The sequence below is a fragment of the Salvia miltiorrhiza genome, chromosome 2 (assembly GCF_028751815.1).
Source record: "Salvia miltiorrhiza cultivar Shanhuang (shh) chromosome 2, IMPLAD_Smil_shh, whole genome shotgun sequence".
Taxonomy (NCBI): Eukaryota; Viridiplantae; Streptophyta; class Magnoliopsida; order Lamiales; family Lamiaceae; genus Salvia; species Salvia miltiorrhiza.
The window spans coordinates 45,757,541-45,777,833 of NC_080388.1; the positions used below are offsets into that span (position 1 = coordinate 45,757,541).

Below are 20,293 nucleotides of genomic sequence, written 5' to 3' on the forward strand. Positions count from 1 at the left end.
GAAAAGCATTAACAAAGGCTTGCGTGAAATGCCAGACTCCATCATAGAAGTAATCTGCCACCGATTGAGTAAGAAACGGAAGCATGAAATGTGGAATACCGCATTTATTCAAAAGATTATACCCAAGCCAGTCGTCATACCAGAACGAAGTAGAAGCGCCATCACCAATATACGAGTACGAATCCGCCACCAAACCATCAATTTCCTCACGTAAGCTCATCCAGATAGTAGAAGCAGCCACCAGAGATTTACTACGCCCAAAGCGATCGAGATATCTATCTCTAATTAAATCATATCCGAACTCACGCCCACCAACCACCTTCCACGCCATTTTCATGAGATAGCTCTTATTCATGAGCTCGAACGACCTTACCCCGAGACCGCCCTCCTCCTTAATCGAGCAGACCCTTTTCCAACTCACAGAACAAGACGGCGTTTGCTTGATGTTGCCAGTCCAAAGAAAATTACGGCAGCACGCATCGAGCTCCTTAATAAGAGCTGTCGGCCATCTATAAACCATCATGGAGTGCGTCAGGGAGCTTTGGATAACCGACCTGATCAGGCACATCCTCCCAGCCATCGACAACTGTAATCCCTTCCATCTCGCGAACTTGTTAATCACACGATCATGTATCGGTCGAAGATATGAAGCACGCACACGGCCCTTAAAGATAGGAACCCCAAGGTAAGAAATCGGAAAATTGCCTTGAGAAAACCTCAATATGCTCCGTATAGCCCTGCAGGTCTGAGATGGAACTTTGCTAGTAAAAAAAATTTGCGACTTATCCTGGCTAACAATTTGATCAGAAATTTGACCATAATACTCCATAATTTTCTGAATGGTATGAGCGTTTGTGACCGTGGCATGACAGAAAACCAGAATATCATCCGCATATAAAAGATGAGTGGGAAAATTAATTCCCTGTCTCATTTGCATCGGTGTAAGGGTGCCCGCGCTAACACAATTTTCAAAGAGCCTACCAAGAACATCCTCGGCGATTCCAAAAAGAATCGGAGAAAGAGGATCGCCCTGACGAACACCCCTTGAACACGCAAAATAGCCTTTTAGCTGACCATTGTACAGAATAGAAATCCTAGCCGAATGAAGCAGAATCTCAATCCAACTAATGAACTTTGGATCATAGCCAGCAACACGAAGAACGTTAAGCAGAAAGTCCCAGTTAAGAGTATCAAAAGCTTTTTTGATGTCAATCTTGCAAGCCATGTTTTGACCACGGCTCGTACGATGCATACAGTTCACTCCTTCCGACCCAATCAGAATACAATCGTGAATGGAACGGCCGCTAATAAAACCAAACTGATGACGGGAAACATAAACAGCAGCAACCTGACTCAGTCTAGACGCCAACACCTTAGTAATAATCTTGTAAAGAAAGTTGGACAAAACAATCGGTCTCAGATCCGAGACCGAATTGACGACATCTTTCTTAGGGATCAACACCAAGGTATTAGAATTACAGCCTTGAGGAAGATAAGAATTCCTGAAAAAAGCTTGAACAGCACACCAAATATCCACTTTAATAATCGACCAACAATGCTGAAAGAACTTACCCGAGAAACCATCTGGCCCTGGTGAGCTGTTCGGCTCCATCTGAAAAACCACAGCAGAAATTTCCTCTTCATCCGGCAAACGAATGAGCGAATTATTATAACGATTTTCAACCATCTCCTCAATAACCGCTTCCACTGCCGTAATATCAGTATTAGTATGGCTGCTAGTCGAAAACAAAGAAGAGAAAAAATCCACGATATGATCTCCAATAGCCGTCTGATCATAATTCATAACACCATTGATCTCCATGTGAGAAACGATGTGAGGTTTACGACGAAACCTAAGCATTGCATGAAAGAACTTCGTGTTCCTGTCTCCGTCTTGAAGCCAAGACACCCGACTTTTTTGCTGTAAAAGCGAGCTCTGCCTGGAAAGCACAACGTTGATCTTAGCTTGGGCCTCCACTTCTTTATCAAAGAGATCCTCCGTGTAACCATCCCTGGCAATCTGATCTTGAATCTCCAAAAGCTCTTGTTGAGTATTCATGATACAAGAATCCACATTTCCAAAAACATTCCGATTCCACTCGCGAAGAACCTGCCGAAGACGCTTTAATTTATGCATAACTTTAAAAATCGGGCAACCAATCTCGGTATCCATATGCCAGGACCCTTCCACCGTATTGAGAAAATCCGGATGTAAGGTCCACATGTTAAGGAACTTAAAGAAACGATGGCGAGGAGGAGCATCCACCATGCAATGAAGAACAAGCGGCGAATGATCCGAGGTAATACGTGGAAGAGCTTGAACAAAAACCGAACTCCAGAGATTCGCAAAAGAGTCAGCATAAATCGCTCTATCCAGACGAGACTCCACATGGGTTGGCATAAATCTACGACCAGACCACGTATAATGCAGACCAACCGTAGGCGCCTCAATGAAACCGGAGGCTTCAATGAAATCACAGAACTCCGCACAAGAAGTAGAGTTAGGCATACAGTCACTACTTCTTTCATGGGCGCCTTTCACCGCATTAAAATCGCCAATAAAGACAACATTACCATCAATATGATCCAGAAGATCCAACCACAAACGACGTCTGCCAGCATACGTGTTAACGCCATGCACCACCGCGATTTTAAAATTCCACGTCGACCATCTGCAGTTCATGATAACCACCTGCTCCGAGGAGAAAATCACATCATGAGTAACAGAAGGATGAGAAAAAACCCAAATATTCGAACTCATGTTGTGTCTTGAATTTTGAAAACAAGGAATAAGATTCAGAGAACGCCAAAATCTTGAATAAGTCTTCTTGAGATTCGTCTTAGGCTCAATAATCCCAACAATCACAGGGGAGAAGGAGTCGCAATGCTCCTTTAAAACTCGTTTGGACTCGTCCGTAAGGCCCCGGACATTCCATACGAGGACATTCATCATAAAGACTGAGAATTCGTGTTCGGGTTTTCACCCGATTCCACTTCAGCTGCCCAACTCTTGGCCGCCACATTATTCAGGGCTCTATCATTCTTCGAGCTCCCTGACGTAATAATGAAATCTCGAGGTTTATCTCCTGCTTCCCAAGCTTTGTAAAGTTTATTTTTGATGAAATCTTCAGCCTGTTGGTTAGGTTGCTGGTTAGGTTGCTGCTCCACCGACTTTCGGAGACGACTCTTGATACTATCTTCCCCACGAATCATCGGTTTCTTTGCCGCCAAATCTTTCGGCGGTCTCCCCCTTTTTTTCACCTGCGCCTCCGCCTCACAATTCCTGAAAGTTTCCACTATCCGCTGAGCTTTGATAGCGCTTTCCATCATCCTTTCCTGTTTCTCCCAATTTTTATCCTGATTGTCCGAACTTTCAAAAATAACGATCTGTTGTGAATTTGCTTCAGGCAGTGTATTGCCAACATCCGACTGCCCATCAGACTCGTCTCCCCAATCTCTCTCTTCCATAACCGGCATAGTGATCGCCTGTAAGATATCCGGACCCGATGTCAATCTATCTCCATTAACATCCTCAAAATCAATATTCCTATCAATTAAAGCCAACGATTGATTGTGGTTCTTTGTTCCCCGCGGTGTCTGAATCTGCTCTTCTTCAACAGCAACCTGTTCCAAAACCCCCAACTGATTTATAATCTGCTCTTCTTCGACAGCCACCTGTTCCAAAACCCCAAACTGATTTTCAGTGATAATCTGCTGTCTGTGAGCTTGGGCAGTCCTATTCTGGTCCCAAGATTTAGGCTTCCAGTTAGGTGCCCTAACATCCTTGGCAGCTCCCTTATTAATTATTTCATTGTCTTTACCCAGCGGCATGTCTTTGGCCTTCCCCTTCCTGCTGTCCTCCTTGTAATTGTTCTTCATTCTATTGCAGTTATCAATAGAATGTCCAGTGATCTTACACTTAGAGCAGAAGGCCGGGAGTTGTTCGAATTCAAATTCGACGTGAAAGGAACGTTCTTCCCCGTCAACCAGCAAAGCCTCCGGAAGAGGACGCAAGAGATCAATTTCCAACAAAATTCTAGCATAATGACCAGCAGCACCACGTGCAGAAGCCCCATCAACTTTAATAGGCGATCCCATCGCCCTTCCAATACCCGTAATGACATCCAGAGTCCAAAATTCTAAGGGCAAATAATAAATGCGCATCCAAACTTCACAAAGTGAGGAAATTTCTTTATAGGGATCGAAGAATCTTACCCATTCGCGTAATCGCATGGTTCCGAAAGGTAACTCCCAAGAGGTGCTTTTCTGAACTAACGCCTTGTCTTCAGCGGTATTAAATTTAATAGTGTAGAAGCTCTTTCCCATGGGGATGATTTGCCAATCATTGTCAAAATTCCAAGCCACCTGAAGATCACGTTTAAGATCCGTGAGGAGACGCGGCTTCTCTCCTTTCCTAAGAAGAAGACGACCAATTAAAGCATGCTCAAATTGATTTATCTTGGGCAGCAGATGCTCTTTTGGCACCCTAAGCGTTGGTATTTCACCAGAGAAATCCGGTTGCAGCGAAGTGAAGCGATGAACAAGCACATCCGGCGTACGTTCAATTTGTCGGGGTCTCCTCAGAAGCGAAGCAAAAGAAGTGGTGCTCGGCCGATGAAGCTCCGTCGCCGATGCATTCTTAGAATTGTTTTCCTTGATCAAATTCGGAACCCTAGTATTGGATGTCGTCGGCGTAGATTCCTCAGCCACACCCTTAGTAGATTCAGCAGCAAATTTCTCTTTGTCGTGACATTCTCCATGTCTATGACTAGAGAAATTATTGGAAACTTTCGGCAGATTCAGCCCTGACTTATCAACCATTATCGACAACTGTTGTTGGTTGATTTGCATGGTTGGCGTCGATGACTTGCTCATCGACGTTGGCGGCATCGGTTGGTCGTTCGACGGCGTGCCGGCGATCTCAGCAAAGAAATCCATTTTCCTGAAGGGAGCGGACCTTCACCAATGGCTGCAGGGCGGAGGCGGAGGTGGCGAACGCTGGGTGGCGGAGCCACCAGATCGGGCCACCAGAAACACCAGCCAACACCCACCAGAACGTGTATACCTTCGACGGGATCCGAGGGCGAGCAGCGTCTGCAACCCTCTCTGCGCCTGCGTCCAGAGCTTTTGCGGTCGCCGTACCCAGCAGCCCGCCTCAATCAGAGGGCGAGCAGCGTCTGGACGGACGAGCCGCGCAGAACTCTTCGCCGGACGCTGCTGAAGCCACCGAACTCCTGGAAGCCGCCACGGAGAGCCGCGCTGCTGCTGCTCCTCTTCGACCAGTAGGCCGACGCTGCTGTGCTGCACCGAACGCCTGATCTTCGCCGGTCGTCGGTGGTGGCGGCAGACCGGAGATCGGCGAGCTCTCTCAACTGCTGCTGGATCGGCGATGAGGCTGGATCTCTCAGCTGGATCGGCGAAACTGCTGCTGGATCTCTCTCCAGCCTCTCCGCCACGCCGAGCTCCGGACTGGAGGCGCTGCTGGAAAGTCTTCGATGAATAGTAGAGATTGGAGGCGCTGCTGTATCAGATGCCCACTTGAAGAAGACGCCAGCTCTCCGCTGCTGTTTGCGATTGTCGGAGAAGAGGCAAGAAAACCTGCCGTTGCAATTGAGCGAATCAAAAAATATGCAGAGCCTCAGATTTAATTATTTTGTTTCTTTTTTAAAAAGTCAATTTATTTTTAAAAGTCGAACTAAATATAAGGTTATAAAGTATAAACTAATAAATTTTCATTCTTAATATACCATGATCGATGAAAATGTTGAAGTACACATGACGAATTTGTATTAAAATGATTGATGAGCATGCAAATTTATGGAGATTGAAGCCTTGAAGGTAGAATTTGATTAGTCGTTTTGATGTTGTAGAAGTGAAATTAGTATTAACCAAATTAAGGTGATGCACATAAAGCAAAGGTTACGGGATATAAAAGAGATGCGTGCATATACATACATTTTTATTTTTATTAATACACCCACTTTTAACATAAGCCACATCTTAATTAATAATTAATTACACCTCTCATCATCCTTCAACAATCAACATCTCTCTCTCTCATACACACGCACAATACTAGACAGTTAATTAATTTCCTCAAGTAAATGACGTGATATATATGTACACCTCAAATTGCATGCTTTCATCCTAGCTTTTCCTCCTTTGACACACTAGAAATTTTAGGAAACAACCAAAAATTCTCCAACAATTAAAGGTTTCCTACAAAAAAGCATATCATCTTTGAAGATGAAGGTGAACGTGAACGACGAGTATCTGTGCGCGGTGAGGACAAAATCCTTCGCAGATTTCTTCATACAAGCGCAACTCCTCGTAAACCATTCTCATCCCTCCATTAATCTCCTCCTCAATCCGCCCCAGGAAACCATAGCCTCGCTCCTCAAGTCATCGCCTCATCTCAACTCAATCCTCTCCGACTACTTCAACATCAGCGCCGAAGCCTCCGCCCTCTGCGCCGCCCTCCTCCAAACCCTAATCCACCTCCAGACCAACTACAGATCCATCAACCAGATCATCAACTCTCGCCACCACGAATTCCTCCAACTCGCCGTCTCCGGCCTCCTCGACAACCCCTTCGCCGATCTCAACGGGCAGGACTACTTCCAGAAGATCCACGACAAGCACTCGCGCGTGTTGAAACGGCTCAGGAAGAAAATGGCGGGAAAATTGAGGATGATCGAGTTCCTCTTCAGCGGGATGAGGAGGTTTGGGGTTTTCAAGCGCGGATCCGTGACGAGGAGGGCGGCGGATGTGGCGGCGAAGGGGGCGTGGATCTTGAAGAGGGATTTCGACACGATGGGGCGGTTGGTGGCGAGGATCGGGGACGAGATCGAGCACAGTAGGGCGATGATGGAGGTGTGTTTGGATCGGGATTGTTTGGAGGTGTTGAAGGAGTGTGAGTTTGGGGTGAGTAGGCAGGCGGAGGAGCTGGAGGAGCACGTCTATCTCTGCCTCCTTACCATTAACAGAGCTCGAGCTATGGTGGTTAGGGAGATTTGCAGGAATTCTTCTCTGCACTATTAATTACATCTGTATATAATATAGCAGTTTCTCTAGGGATTAATTAATTGTCGATCTATTCATTTGTACATACATACACTACTCTTTTCTCTTTCAGATTGTATTTATATGGAATCATTTTTTTTTTTATATTGATCGTCGTTTTCTGGTTGTTGTTGGTTTAAAGATAAATTGATTAATTATATTTAAAGTGTTGTTATTCATAAGTTGAAGAGATGGAGCCATAATGTTTGAAGATGAGAAGTTATTTTTCGATGTACGAGGTTTAAAATTTATGCATTATGTTTTAAACTTTAATTTATTTTTTATTTAATGTGACGAAGGTTTACTTGCTTTAATTCTTTGTATGTTTTGAAGTTCCTTTTTTCTTTTTAAAATTATAACAATATTAATTAAGAGCATCCACGACACGAGGAGGGCGTGCTGCCTCGATGCGGCATGGGCAGAATTTTTTTTTGAGAAAAAGAGAGAAAATGTTTGATTTGCCATATTTTTGTTCTATTTTTGATAATTTGCTATGGAGGAAGAGACTCATAGAAGAAGAAGAAGAAGAAAACGAAGCGTGAGTCGCCTGGGTTGATTTGTCCTATATCTGTTTAATTTTTGTTGGGCTTTTTGCCTATTTTATTTTGTTCTATTTAATTTTGAATAGGCCAGAAGATGTTGGATATAATTTCGAATTATTTCACCAATTTTGTTACCTAATTTTTGATTTTGAATATAATTTTTTATTTTAATTAATGTAATTTAGAATTTTAGTTATTTAAATTATTATAATTTTATTTTAATTAATGTAATATTTAATTTTAATTTCAATGAAATGTTGAATTTTAAAATATAAGAGTAAAAATGGGATACAATGGAAATGAAGATTATAACACATGTTATAGAGTCAATGCACTGGAGAAGGGAGCACTCGAATTCAAGACCTTTTGTTTTAACATTAACCACTACCAACATACACTTCATATTTATTTTTTAGTTCTCAATAGTACTCCTTCCGCCCTGAAAAGTAAAAATTGTGACCCAGTGGGGTGGACACAAGATTTAAGTTGTGTTTCACTAGATATTGGGTCTCACACCTTTTTGTAAATAGTGAGAGAGAAAGTGTAACAGCTCGGCTTCAGAGTTGACGGCTGTCCCCACAGATCAACACGAGTCTTTTCTAGACTCGTTTTGTCCTCACTCGCACGCTCCTCGAAAAACTTCTTAGGGGGTCACCCATCCCGAAATTGCTCCAAGCCAAGCACGCTTAACCTTGGAGTTTCTTCCACGTGGGCACCAGAAAAGAAGATGCATTTTGTTGATATGAGTAGCACCTATCAAATCATTTAAGCTCTCATCGAATATGCAGTCCCATACCTGCATATTCTCGGAATCCCTTTCGTTCGGGTGTGTTCCGGTTTATCCCTCCGCCCCTCCGCTTGAAAGTCTTAATCGGAACCGCTCCTTGTCCGTGCCTCTTTTGCACAGACGATCACTCTGCACTTCGTCCCCAGACGTCACAGAATGTTTGTGTGATTATTTTTAAATAAAGAAAATCATAATTTTTAAGGACGTTCCGATATGATAATAAAGTCACAATTTTAAGAGACGGAGGGGGTATGAGTCGTATGACCCAAGTCAAAAAAGAAAGGTATGAACCAATTGGGCGAATTTTTCTCCCATAATTTTATAGTCCTCATAGATTCTGCTAATATTACTTAAACACAAATTCAAATTAGACCAAAACTCTGTGCGTGTTCGCAATTATTGATTAGGGTAAATATTACTTTAAATCCCAAATTATTTTCGCACTATCAATTATATCTTGAACTATCGAAAATAATTTTTTAAACCTTGAACTATTAATTTTGTATCAATTGTACCATTCGTTCATTTTTTTTAGCTTAAAAAATTTGATGTGGCTCACCGGATACCACAATGTATTTAGAATCATTCTTTTTTTACCTATATTATATAAAACGACATGATCATATGTATTACTCATTAAAAATTCAAATGATGAAAAATGGATAGAGGGTACAATTGATACAAAATTAATAGTTCAAGGTTTAAAAAAAAAATTAATAGTTCAGAATATAATTGATAGTGCGAAAATAGTTTGGAGTTTAAAGTGATATTTACCCTATTGATTATTAATTAAGTAAGGGTTAGTTAAGATTTCAGTTAGAATTCAATACGTAATTTCGATATAGAGATTTATTAATTCATAATTGAGTAGTAATTATTCAAAATAGATTTAATTTAATTAAGAACTACTTAAACTAAATAATTAAAAAGAATAATAGAGGATGCATAAAAGAGTGCAGCCCATCAAATTGATGAATTATGTTTGAATCAAGCATAGATTTTGTCCGATTTAACCTAAAAAGTAATTTAGTGACGATCTTGAAGGACACGGATATTTTTGGGGTTGCTCAATTGCAATGCTTGTTTAAATTGATAATGTAAATTTCTTTTCACTTGATCAAAGCATACATATTTAAAGCTTGCGTATATATATTTAATTTAATACATTAAGGGTGTGTTTTCTTTGGACGAAATGTCTCCTTTCTTTCTTTTTTTTTCTTTTTTTTTTACAAAAAAGAATTAATTTCATCCTCATTTATTCCTTTTCACAGGAGCAATAATATTATCTTCCATTTTTGGTGTGATAATATTATCCATTTTTAAAGTGAAAAAGATAAATAAAAAATGATGAAATTATCTTTTGTAAGAATTGAAGGAAAAGACGGCAACATGCATTTAAAAGGATTATTTTTTTGTTATCCCTAATTTTCCCATGAATACACCCTAAAATTATATTACTACTAGTTAATATCTGGAGAGATCATCGTTGTGTTTGTGTAAGGAAGAAACTGTAGTACAACTCTTGTTATGATACATGCAATATCCCACAATCTATATATAATATAAAATATCAGTACAATGTTAACTTTTTACCGCCAAATTTTCTCTCTCCGTTATTCTATAAATTTAACTCATTTCTCTCACTTGTTGAAAATAAATAATAGTGGTTGCATGAAAAAAAAAAGAGTAATAAAAATGATTTGGGCTTTATTTAAAAAAAATATTATGAATCCATGAATCATTCAACAAATTTATTTAGGAGAATTCAATTTGGGTGATAATACATTATTAATAAAATAATTCATCTTAATTAAATATTTAGTTTGCATGATTCAGTATGTGATAAATAACTCAACTCGCACTCTACTCATTTAATTACATTATTATTTATCATCTGAAAGTTAAATTAATTATTTAATCATCATTCAACTATTAATTTTCTATATTCTAGCCATCAAACCAAGCAGTCATTTAGTATATTTATAAAGTCGTGTAGTCTTGGATTCATAATCAAAGAGCAGAGCACATAAAAGAGCTTAATATGGGTGTTTCTTGTGAAAACTGAAGTGCAAGCCCAATTTGTATTTTTAGCCCTAAGCCCAACTAAATAACTTTGTCTTTTTCCGTTTCTTCTTACAACTCTCTCTTTTCTCTGCTCAGGAATAAAGAAAAGGACATCTTCAGATATTCTACAAGAAGAAATAAAAAATGGTGAAATGTTTTTGCATACAAAAATGACATTCTCCCCCAATTACATACACAATGTCGTGGTGGTTCCGTCTTGGCTTTGCAAAAATAGTTAATACAAATTACTAGAAGAATCAATTGCTCATACACTAACATCCAAAATTGTTTAACTTGGGCTCATATATATACTATTTATAGAGAATTGTAGGTTTAGATATTGATTAATGCAGATGCAGTGGGTCAGGGCAGGGTCCATAAATTGATCAATTGCAACGTCCAAACAAGGAAGAGGTCGGCCGCCATGTCACAATTAAGAAGAAAAGTAAAATTCATTTGATATTCAACATTATAGCCCCTACCAGCTCCATTCTTTTTTGCTTTTCATGTTTTTTTAATTATTTTAATCTTTTTAATTATTGTTTGTTTATTTTAGCGTTAATTACGCCAAAAATTATAAACTTTTGGCCAATTTTCAAACTTGCCATGAACTTTTTTTTTTTTATCAAAAATTCCCTGAACTTAAGGGGTTGAACAATTTTTCCATGCTTTTTTGCTCCGATGAAGCTCCGAGCTGACGTGTCGCTTACGTGGTAATACCAAGCTGACCTGTCGCCTACGTGGTAATACCGAGTTGATGTGGCACGTAGTGGGGGAGTTGGCAGAGCAGAGCAGAGCTCCACCACCATCACCAGATCCGCCGCCCCCTTCGCTCCTCCACCCCCATCACCAGAGCTCCGTCTGTTGGCAATTGTTGAGGAGGATGAGCAGCACCTTCGCCTCCACCATCTCATCCTGCATCGCTATCATCTTCGTCGATGAGCCTGGGGCTTCCATTGAAGGAATCGGATGGGTGAATTGAAAATTTGTGGATTTGGGGAATGGATTTCCTTTAATTGTTGGGAAATTTTCGATTTTGATCTGGTGTGTGTGTGTGTCAACATTGCTGGTGTTGAAAATCAAGCTGCTGCCCTATCAAACATGGTGGCTAAAGGCGCCGCTGCCCTATCAGACATGGTGGCTTCTGGGAATAGAATCGATTCAGTTGGGGGTGGACCGGATGTAGCCGCTGCCCTCCGATGTAGTCACTGCGGATTTCTTTCCGACGACGATGGTGGTGGCGTCTTTGGGGGTGGACGAAGAAAGAGCAGTAGATAGAAAATTAGGGCTCTGCAAGACTGAGGGCAGGGGTGGTCCGGTGAGCGGCTCCTCGCCGGAGTTCAGAGAGGAGAAAACGGGGGCTGGAATTTGAGGTAAAACGACGTCGTTTGACCCCCAACTAAACGACGTCGTTTTGGTTTCTATCCGACGGCGCCATGTCATATTTCAGGTCACTGAAAAGTGCCATGTCAGCACTCAATTTGGAAATTTTTGAAAATCATGGAAAAATTGTTCAACCCCTTAAGTTCAGGGAATTTTTGATAAAAAAAAAAAAAGTTCATGGCAAGTTTGGAAATTGGCCCAAAGTTCATGATTTTTTACGTAATTAACCCTTTATTTTATTATATACATTTTTTTTGAATTAGATTTCTATAATAAATTTAATTTTATAGATAATATCCACGTGTCATATTCTTATTAGTATCTTAGATTTTAAGATGGATCCAGAGTTTTCATGCCTCCACCGAAAACCCTAGCGAAAACCTTTCGCTATGAACACGACGGAGAGATCCCCGCCGGCGGCTTCCCTGCCTTCCCACGATAAATCGCGACTTAACCTACCGATTGTCTCATCAAATTTCACGGCAAATTCTACCTCTGCGACAACGAGTTCAGGAAGTCATCACTCTCAAACTTCGAGTCTCCGCCTGTTGGCGTCCAGTATGGCCGCCGCCTCCATCACCGGCTCCCTCATAGCCGACGACCTTATTTTCCCGGAAACAGCTTTGTCAGCGCCACCTGCTTCAGCGCCGCCGTCGCTTGACACTAGGGTTTCCGCAGAAATCTTCCCACCGTTCCAATACTAGGAGGCTGGGACTATCGCCTTTCATTCGAAGGATTCCGCTGCTAGTTTACAGCAGCCGCCATCTTCGGATTCTGTAAATCCTAGCGCTGCTAGGGTTCTTGATGCACAAGCCGAGGGTTCCGTAGATGCAGTCATGCAGCCGATTGTTTCGTCTGCAGCCAACTCTAGTGCGGCTAGGGTTCTCACTGAGTCCTCCCAGATGGGGTTGACTGGCCACCGTGCCGTTGTGCCGGTTACAACCTTATCGTCGGGAATCTTGGAGACGTCCAAAATCAACAAAACCGGGGTGATTTTCCCGGAGACTCCAGCCCCACCGAAACATCCTAATGTTAAACAGTCCTTCGCTGATACTGTCAAGACTAAGGCTGGCCTCCCGGCAGATGTTCCAGCTCACGATTTTACTGTTCTCAAACCGACGATCTTTAATGACAAGCCTTGTCTTGTTCAGTCTGAAGCTTTCCATCAACGGCAGGTGCGACAGTTCAATCACGCACTTCATGGGCGGATTATACTTCGCAAAGGGGATCATCCTAGATTCGCCGCTGATCTTCATGATGAGCTCAACCTTGTTTGGCGGCCGAACTTGACTTGGCAGATCATCCCCCTCGGGAAGGGGTACTTCACCTTCAAATTCTCTTCGTCGGAGGATTTAGCGATTGCTTTTGCTAAAACAACGTGGAAGTTACGAACAGGTATCCTCCACTTGCAGGCTTGGGTCCCTAATTTTGATCCACACAAGGCCACTTCCTCTCTTTCCCAGGTTTGGATTCGTATATTCAATCTCCCCCATGAATATTGGCACCCGGAAGTGCTCTCCGGCATTGCTAGGCAAGTTGGTGCTCCTATTATTGTTGATGGTTTATCTGCGCATGCCTCCGTTGGTCATTTTGCTAGAGTTTTGGTTGAGATGGATGTTTCTGGTTCCATTCCTGATTTTATGGATGTGAGATGTGGTGATCGTGTTTTTGAGCTTGAATTTGGTTACGAGGATCTACCATACTTTTGTCATACTTGCAATGTGGTTGGACATACTACTAACAATTGCAGGTGGTCTGAATCTAACAAAGATACCGCGGGGCCGAACCCAGTGGAAAAATCAGATTGGAGACAGGTTGGGCAACATAAGCAGAAGGAAGGGGGCACTCACGCCCCTAATGATAAGGATGCTCGTGTTTCTCTTTTGCCGCAGAGGGACACCCACGCCCATTCAAATCCTTTTGCGGTTTTGAATGATTTGAATATTGCTGATCCTTCACTGGTAAATGACCCGAATATTGTTTCAGAGCGACATGACACGCAGCCTTTGCCTAAGGGGCCGTTTGAGGATCATGCTCACCCCTCGGTGTCCTTTTCACCTCGGCAATCATTTCCGACGGGTTCTGGTGGGCAGCCTGTTCTTGACGCCCGACCCAGATCTCCCTCTTCTGCGGTGATTCTCCATCAGGTCCTCCCTGAGGCCCAACCTGGGTCTTCGCATCAGGTCCCGCATCCTGGTCCGAATCAGCATGAGTCCTCGATTGGGACACCTCTTCCGGCGGTTGATCATTCTGACTCTGTGATGATGGGGATGCCAGGAAAGGAGATGATGGAGAATTCTCCCATACCTCGCGGCCGTGGACGTCCAAAGGGTACTACCAAGAAGGGGAGGGTTTCCGATTCCTCTATAAAGCACCGGCTCCGGCGTATAATCAAGAATGGTATGGATATGAGTAAGAGTCGTGCGGATGGTGCCGTTTTGCAGGGCGCAGGAGCAGATATTGTCTCTTCGTCGCCGGTGGAGTTCTTGAATAAAGTACAACATGCTCAGGATGGAGGTGCGATTCTGCAAAATTTTGTGATTCATTCTTCTTCCGACGCTGCTCGAGCTATGTCGACGGTAGTTTCTAAAAGATGGGGAGATATGTTGGACGACGACGACTCTTTGGATGAGGATGAATCTCTAAATATTTTCTCATAGTTTGGTTTGTTTGTTTTTCGTTTTACCGTGGTTTCTCGCAGGTGTTTACGCCTGCTTTTGTTTTGTCCCTTGTCTTTCTTTTTTTCCTTTTAATAAAATTTCTATTTCAGCAGCTTAGATTTTAAGATATAATAAATTAATAATACCACATGCCATCTTTTAATTAGTGTTTCGTAGTAGCTTTCAGTTTATGTAATTTCATTTTTATTGTTGTAATTTTTATTCTTAATTTGTAATGTTTGAATTTTTATTATTTTTTTCTTTTTTGATTTTTTATAATTTAAATTTATGTTTAACATAATTAAAAATATTATAATTAAAAGTAATAAGAAAATAATTATATAAAATATTGTGGTTGAGTGGTCACTGATAAACTATAAAATATAATTGTGGTTGGGTTGGATGGAATATTGGTGATGTGAAAGAGATAAATTAATTAAATATTAAAAAGTTGGATGGTTGAGCCGGTCACTACTAGAGATAGTCTAATGCTATTTGGACAAAATTTATCCGGACAAAATATGGTTAAATACTTTAATAAATAAATTTATTTAAAAATTTTGGTTCAAAATAGAAAAAAATTTAATTAGTTTTATTGTTTTCTCCACATTGTAACTTTTTTATAATTTTTTAATAACCTTTTTAATTTTATTATTTTTAAAGTACAAAAAATACAAAAATATTTAGTCATTCTCATTGGATCCTCTTTCTCTATCTCTCTCTTTCTATATATATATATATATATAGGGGGCGCTCCAATGAGACCCCCTAATTTTAGTGAGATCTAGGGCACGATCTGGTGCGTTTATTTTATCAATCATATGGCTGATATTGTATTTGGAGAGTGATTTTTTTTCGCAGGGTTCGAATCCTAGAGGGAGCAGAATATTTTAAATTTTGTTTTTCATCAGTATATACTGCATTGTTCATCGGTATATACGGCTTGTTCATCAGTATATATGTCTTATTCATTGTCCTCATGTTACACGAAAAATAGGGGGTCTCACTGGAGCGCGCCCCTATATATATATATATATATATATATATATATATATATATAGTTAGGTTCAAGTGAGAACCACATCTTTTCGTGAGAATTGAGAACTATAAACAAATATATAAAATACACAAACAATAAATAGCCAGATAGATAAAATGTTGGGTCCCGGAGGGTCACTGAACTGGTGTATGGGGAAAAATACACCAGTAAGCTATTTTAAAAAATCTTTTGCAAACTGAAGTCAGTATCTCAACTGATACTGAAAGGTGTAGACTGAAGTGATCAGTGAAAATAATTTCAGTTAAGAGACGGGTGTAGACTGATACTGATAGTGTTTCAGTATTTTAACTTCAGTATGAAGAATGCGTCGACACACTGATAGTTCACTTAGGGTTTCACTCTTTTCAGTTTAAGAAACAGAGAAGTGTTAGAAATCTTACTGACTATCCAAAGATTTGTCAGTTAGACTGATAACACTTAGAACGAAAACGATTTTAGGAAATAGCCTTTAGTGAATCACGTTATCAGTTTTTAGGGTTACTATTTTCAACTTATCAGTTTCAGTATAAATATAAATTGTGCACAAATAGGTAGAGTAAATCTTGAAAGCAATAAAGAAACACAGAGAGTTTTACATGGTTTGGAAAATAAGTTCATACGTCCATGGTCAGTCGATCACACTGACAATCACTGGGCTTGTGCTTACGGGTGCATAGCTAACCTTAGTTTGAAAACTCTCGTTTCAGAGCCAACACACTGGGTTGGATTTTCTCCTTCTTAACTCGCAGTTGCTAAGACAACACTCGTCTAGCTTGCGGAGGCAAAGAATATTTGAGTTCAGACAACTGCCTCAAACTCTCTCGTTCAAACACTAAGATTACTGAGAATAGACTCTCAAGTAATTAGGATCTAGGCTAAGGATGGAAGTATATATGCCTAGATGTTCTAAGAGAATTTTTGTATATCAAGTAGACTGATATTTCAGCAATGAGTATTCTCTTCTTCGATTCAAGTATTTGGCTGTGGAGGGGGCTGAGTCTTGATTTTGGCAAAGCTTCAGCATAAGTCTTTTAATCGGTGAAGATTGAAGTTGATCCTGGAGCTCTTTATATAGGCAGCGTCTGAATAGATCCGTTGGTGGAGATGGTCTTCAGAAATATGCCGTTGTGAGATAAAATTTGAATCTGGGCTTAGGCTTCAATCTTCGATGTTCCTAATCCGAAAAGAGTTAGCATGTTTTTGACAGTAGGAGTAAGGTGCTACAGAGAAATGTAACATGAATGAGGAAACTCTATCTTTCGAATGACGATCTTCATATCTTGGCATTAATTGTGGTTGTACTTTAATACTTTCTACATGGCTTCCTTAAACTGGAGTTTCAGTCCGAGGAATGAAGAATAACTTCGAGGATTCCACTGATACTGACTTTAGCATCAGTCCGCTAAACTCAACGTGGCATGTATCAGTAATTGCTTATTGCCGATACTTCAGTACAATCGTCCTTTAGGAGTATACTTGACGATTGATTATCAGTTAAGACTGATATTCTATCTTCAGTACTTCGGTCTTCAGTCCTATTACTAGAATGGACTAAAATACTTGAGTCCAGTAAAGACTTAGTCTATAAAGAGACATCTAAGAATTTTGGGATCATCAAAACCAGGGATAGATATTTCAGTTATTTCCCAACATAAAATCTAGAAGCCGCATGGGATAACCACCACGGAATCCTCCCTCCAAAGAGAGAAAGTCTTCATACTCCAATCAGAATGCAGACCAAAGCTGTATACATGGAGTTTATCGAAACTTATGTTCTGATTGGTGCAAACCTAAAAGGTGATAACTCTCTATCTCACACTACTAAATTCGAAGTCTTAAGGAAGAGAATATGCAATCTGTTCAGTTACCTAACTCCAGAATATTTGAAAATCCAACAAATTGAAGAACGAATAAGAGCTCATTGAAGACCGAGGTTGGAAGCTGATGAGGATTGAAGACTGAAGACTGTAGTATGGATTGACCTAATAGCTATGTAATAGATCATATATGATGTTCTGCTTTTCAAAAATCTTGTACGTTGTACCTTCATCCTGACTATAAAATTATTTTTAGATCACCTTGATAACAAACTCTCCTTATCCAAACATAGTCTTATGAAATTATGACTACCTGCTGATGAGGAAGCTTATGAAACATTGCTTAGACTCAAGCGTTAATGGTTTTGGCATCATCAAAAAAAGAGAAATTATTGGGAAAATTATAAAGTTTTGATTTTATACCAAAACCCCTAAACTGATGTTAATATGCCAAGAGATGTATCTTGTAGACTGCAACTTACACGTTAAGGAGTGTGCATTCTGTATTTATAGATCACCGTTTGAAGGCTCAATTTGATGTCCAGTCTCTAGAACATACAGAACCATCTAAGTTATCAGGAAGCAATTGATCGAGCATTACAACCGACTTCTAGTCCACAAACTGTGGATCCCACACAGATTATTCGTAACTGACATACTGCAAAAGGAAATCCAAATTGCAGAGTTCACCGTACAAAATTGCAGACTTGACATCGACATTTCAAATGTAGTTCAACAGGAAGTTTTCAACAAACAACAGGTCGGAATTGAAGAAGATTCTCTCTAATGACTCTATTAAACTCATGTCTATAAATACAACGAATGATCTTGATACGCGTAGGCTCCAGAATTGCTGTGTTCTTCAATACTCTGACCTTTATGGTTAACTTTCAATTACATAAATCATTCGAAGATGAACTTGTTCTTAATTGTAATATTCCAAGTTTACACTTGTGAGTAAATATACACATCCTAGACTAGGAAGTTCTCATTGTAAACAACCTTGCCTAGATTCGAACACACTTAATATACTCAATTTATTCTTCACTGTAACAGTGTGTTCACTTAGTTGGAGAACCATCTAAATCTCTTAACCCATTGTAAAATATAGGAATAGAAGTTAGGATAAGTCCGACAAGTAAGCTACGAGCTGAGTGAGTAGTCTGAAAGTTGGCGGAGCAATGAGTGCTACCAGGAAATAGCAGACGAATGCAATCAGCGTAAATTGACATTACGATCACGATCGCGTAACCCCGCTGATTAGCTTAACATAATTAGTTGATCTGTTGAATTGCAACCATAAAACAAGGAATCATAAAGTGAAATAGATTTCCTTGTTCACCAGGGCCGTGTATGTAGGAACAGTTGACTCTGAACCATGTTAAATCTTTGTGTGTTTTACTTTATGCTTTATATTTAAGTTATCTTTTACTTCGTTAAAGCATTGCATACAATCATTTTGCATAAGTCTGATAGGAAGCAAATAGTACTTACTTTACATTTGTTGGTTACAAAGAAAGCTGACTAAGTCTTCCTGCCAACTTAAAGAGATTTTCATAAAGGTGAGTTTTCATAAACCACCACATTTTGCACGCACATCAACTACTAGTCTATCTGATCAGTTGAACTGTTGTCAGTAGGATTGTTAACTATCTCCTAGTGTGAACAAACTTATTTGGAACTCAGTCAGTCTACCAGTTTGCTGATTGAGATCAACTCAATTGACTCATTATCAGTTGAGTATGTTCTTAGACACATCTTTGATAAAGAAGCGAAAAAGCTGTAATTGATATATCCCTCCATACACCAATAATCACTCGCTCGGGACCAACAATTGTACAAATTCGATATATCATTTTTTTAGTGAAATCTAATGAAAAATGGATGTGTGTCATTTTATTTAGATTTTTAATTGACAAAGTCTATTGAAAAATTTGATGTAGTTGTATAAAATTTAACCTTTTATATAGATTTTGAATTTGGGAAGTTTCATTAATGAATATAAGATTCAAAATAAAATTTATCCTTTTATTTTTTTGTTTCATTCTAAAAAATACAATTCCATAAATCAAATATTTTAAATATTTTCAAATGCCAAAGAAATGAGAGAGAAAAATATTTTATTTTAAAACTTTTGACTTGTATAACTTTTTTATATAAAACTTATTATTTACACATAATATATCAAATTAAAGCTTTTTTACGATCGTTAATTTGATATGTATATTGAATATTTTATCATTAACCAAAGTGTATGTTTTTTAGAAAAGAAGAAAGACAAAAATGAGAATGAAAAAGAAAAGAGAACAAAGAAATAAAGAAAATTCTACTCCCTCTGTCCCACTAAACATGACTTACTTCTTTTCGGCAGATAGATTAAGGAGAAAATGTAAATTAGATAAAAGGGATAGAGCCCACAAGTTTTCAAGAGTTAAATATTGTCTTTTATGAAAATGAGTCATTTTTAGTGGGATGGGCCAAAATAGGAAACGAGTCATCTTTAGTGGGACGGTGGGAGTATCATTTATGGAAAATTTTCATTTTGACAGAGAGAATTATTATTAAAAATATAAAAATAAAATAATAAATTATTACCATTAAAGAAAATAAATGTAGAATTGCAGAAAAATAAAAATAAAAAATCCCTCATTAATTCACATAGACCATGATGAAGGAGAATGCAAGAATCTCAAATTGTATTATATAATAATTCACACTTAGCAGTGTTTTTTAGGTGAATTGTTTTATTCCAACATAATTGTCATGTAATTAAAAATAATTCATGTCAAATTGGCATGGTATACATGATCGAAACACGTCATAATTCAAGTATTAGAATATTTTTAGGATCATAAATAAGAAAAGAAAGCAACAATAAATATTATCTTATAGTAATAATTACATTAAAGTTGAGACATTTTTACAAAGAAGTGATGTTT

General features: G+C 39.3%; 1 protein-coding gene across 1 annotated transcript; it reads left to right on the forward strand.

The window, feature by feature from the left end:
* The first annotated feature begins 6,042 nt into the window (after positions 1-6,042).
* Positions 6,043-7,189, forward strand: LOC131011680 (UPF0496 protein At3g49070-like). The gene has a single exon (XM_057939466.1). The coding sequence runs from the start codon at positions 6,247-6,249 to the stop codon at positions 7,039-7,041; it is 795 nt and encodes a 264-aa protein (XP_057795449.1). The 5' UTR covers positions 6,043-6,246; the 3' UTR covers positions 7,042-7,189.
* Positions 7,190-20,293: the final 13,104 nt, after the last annotated feature.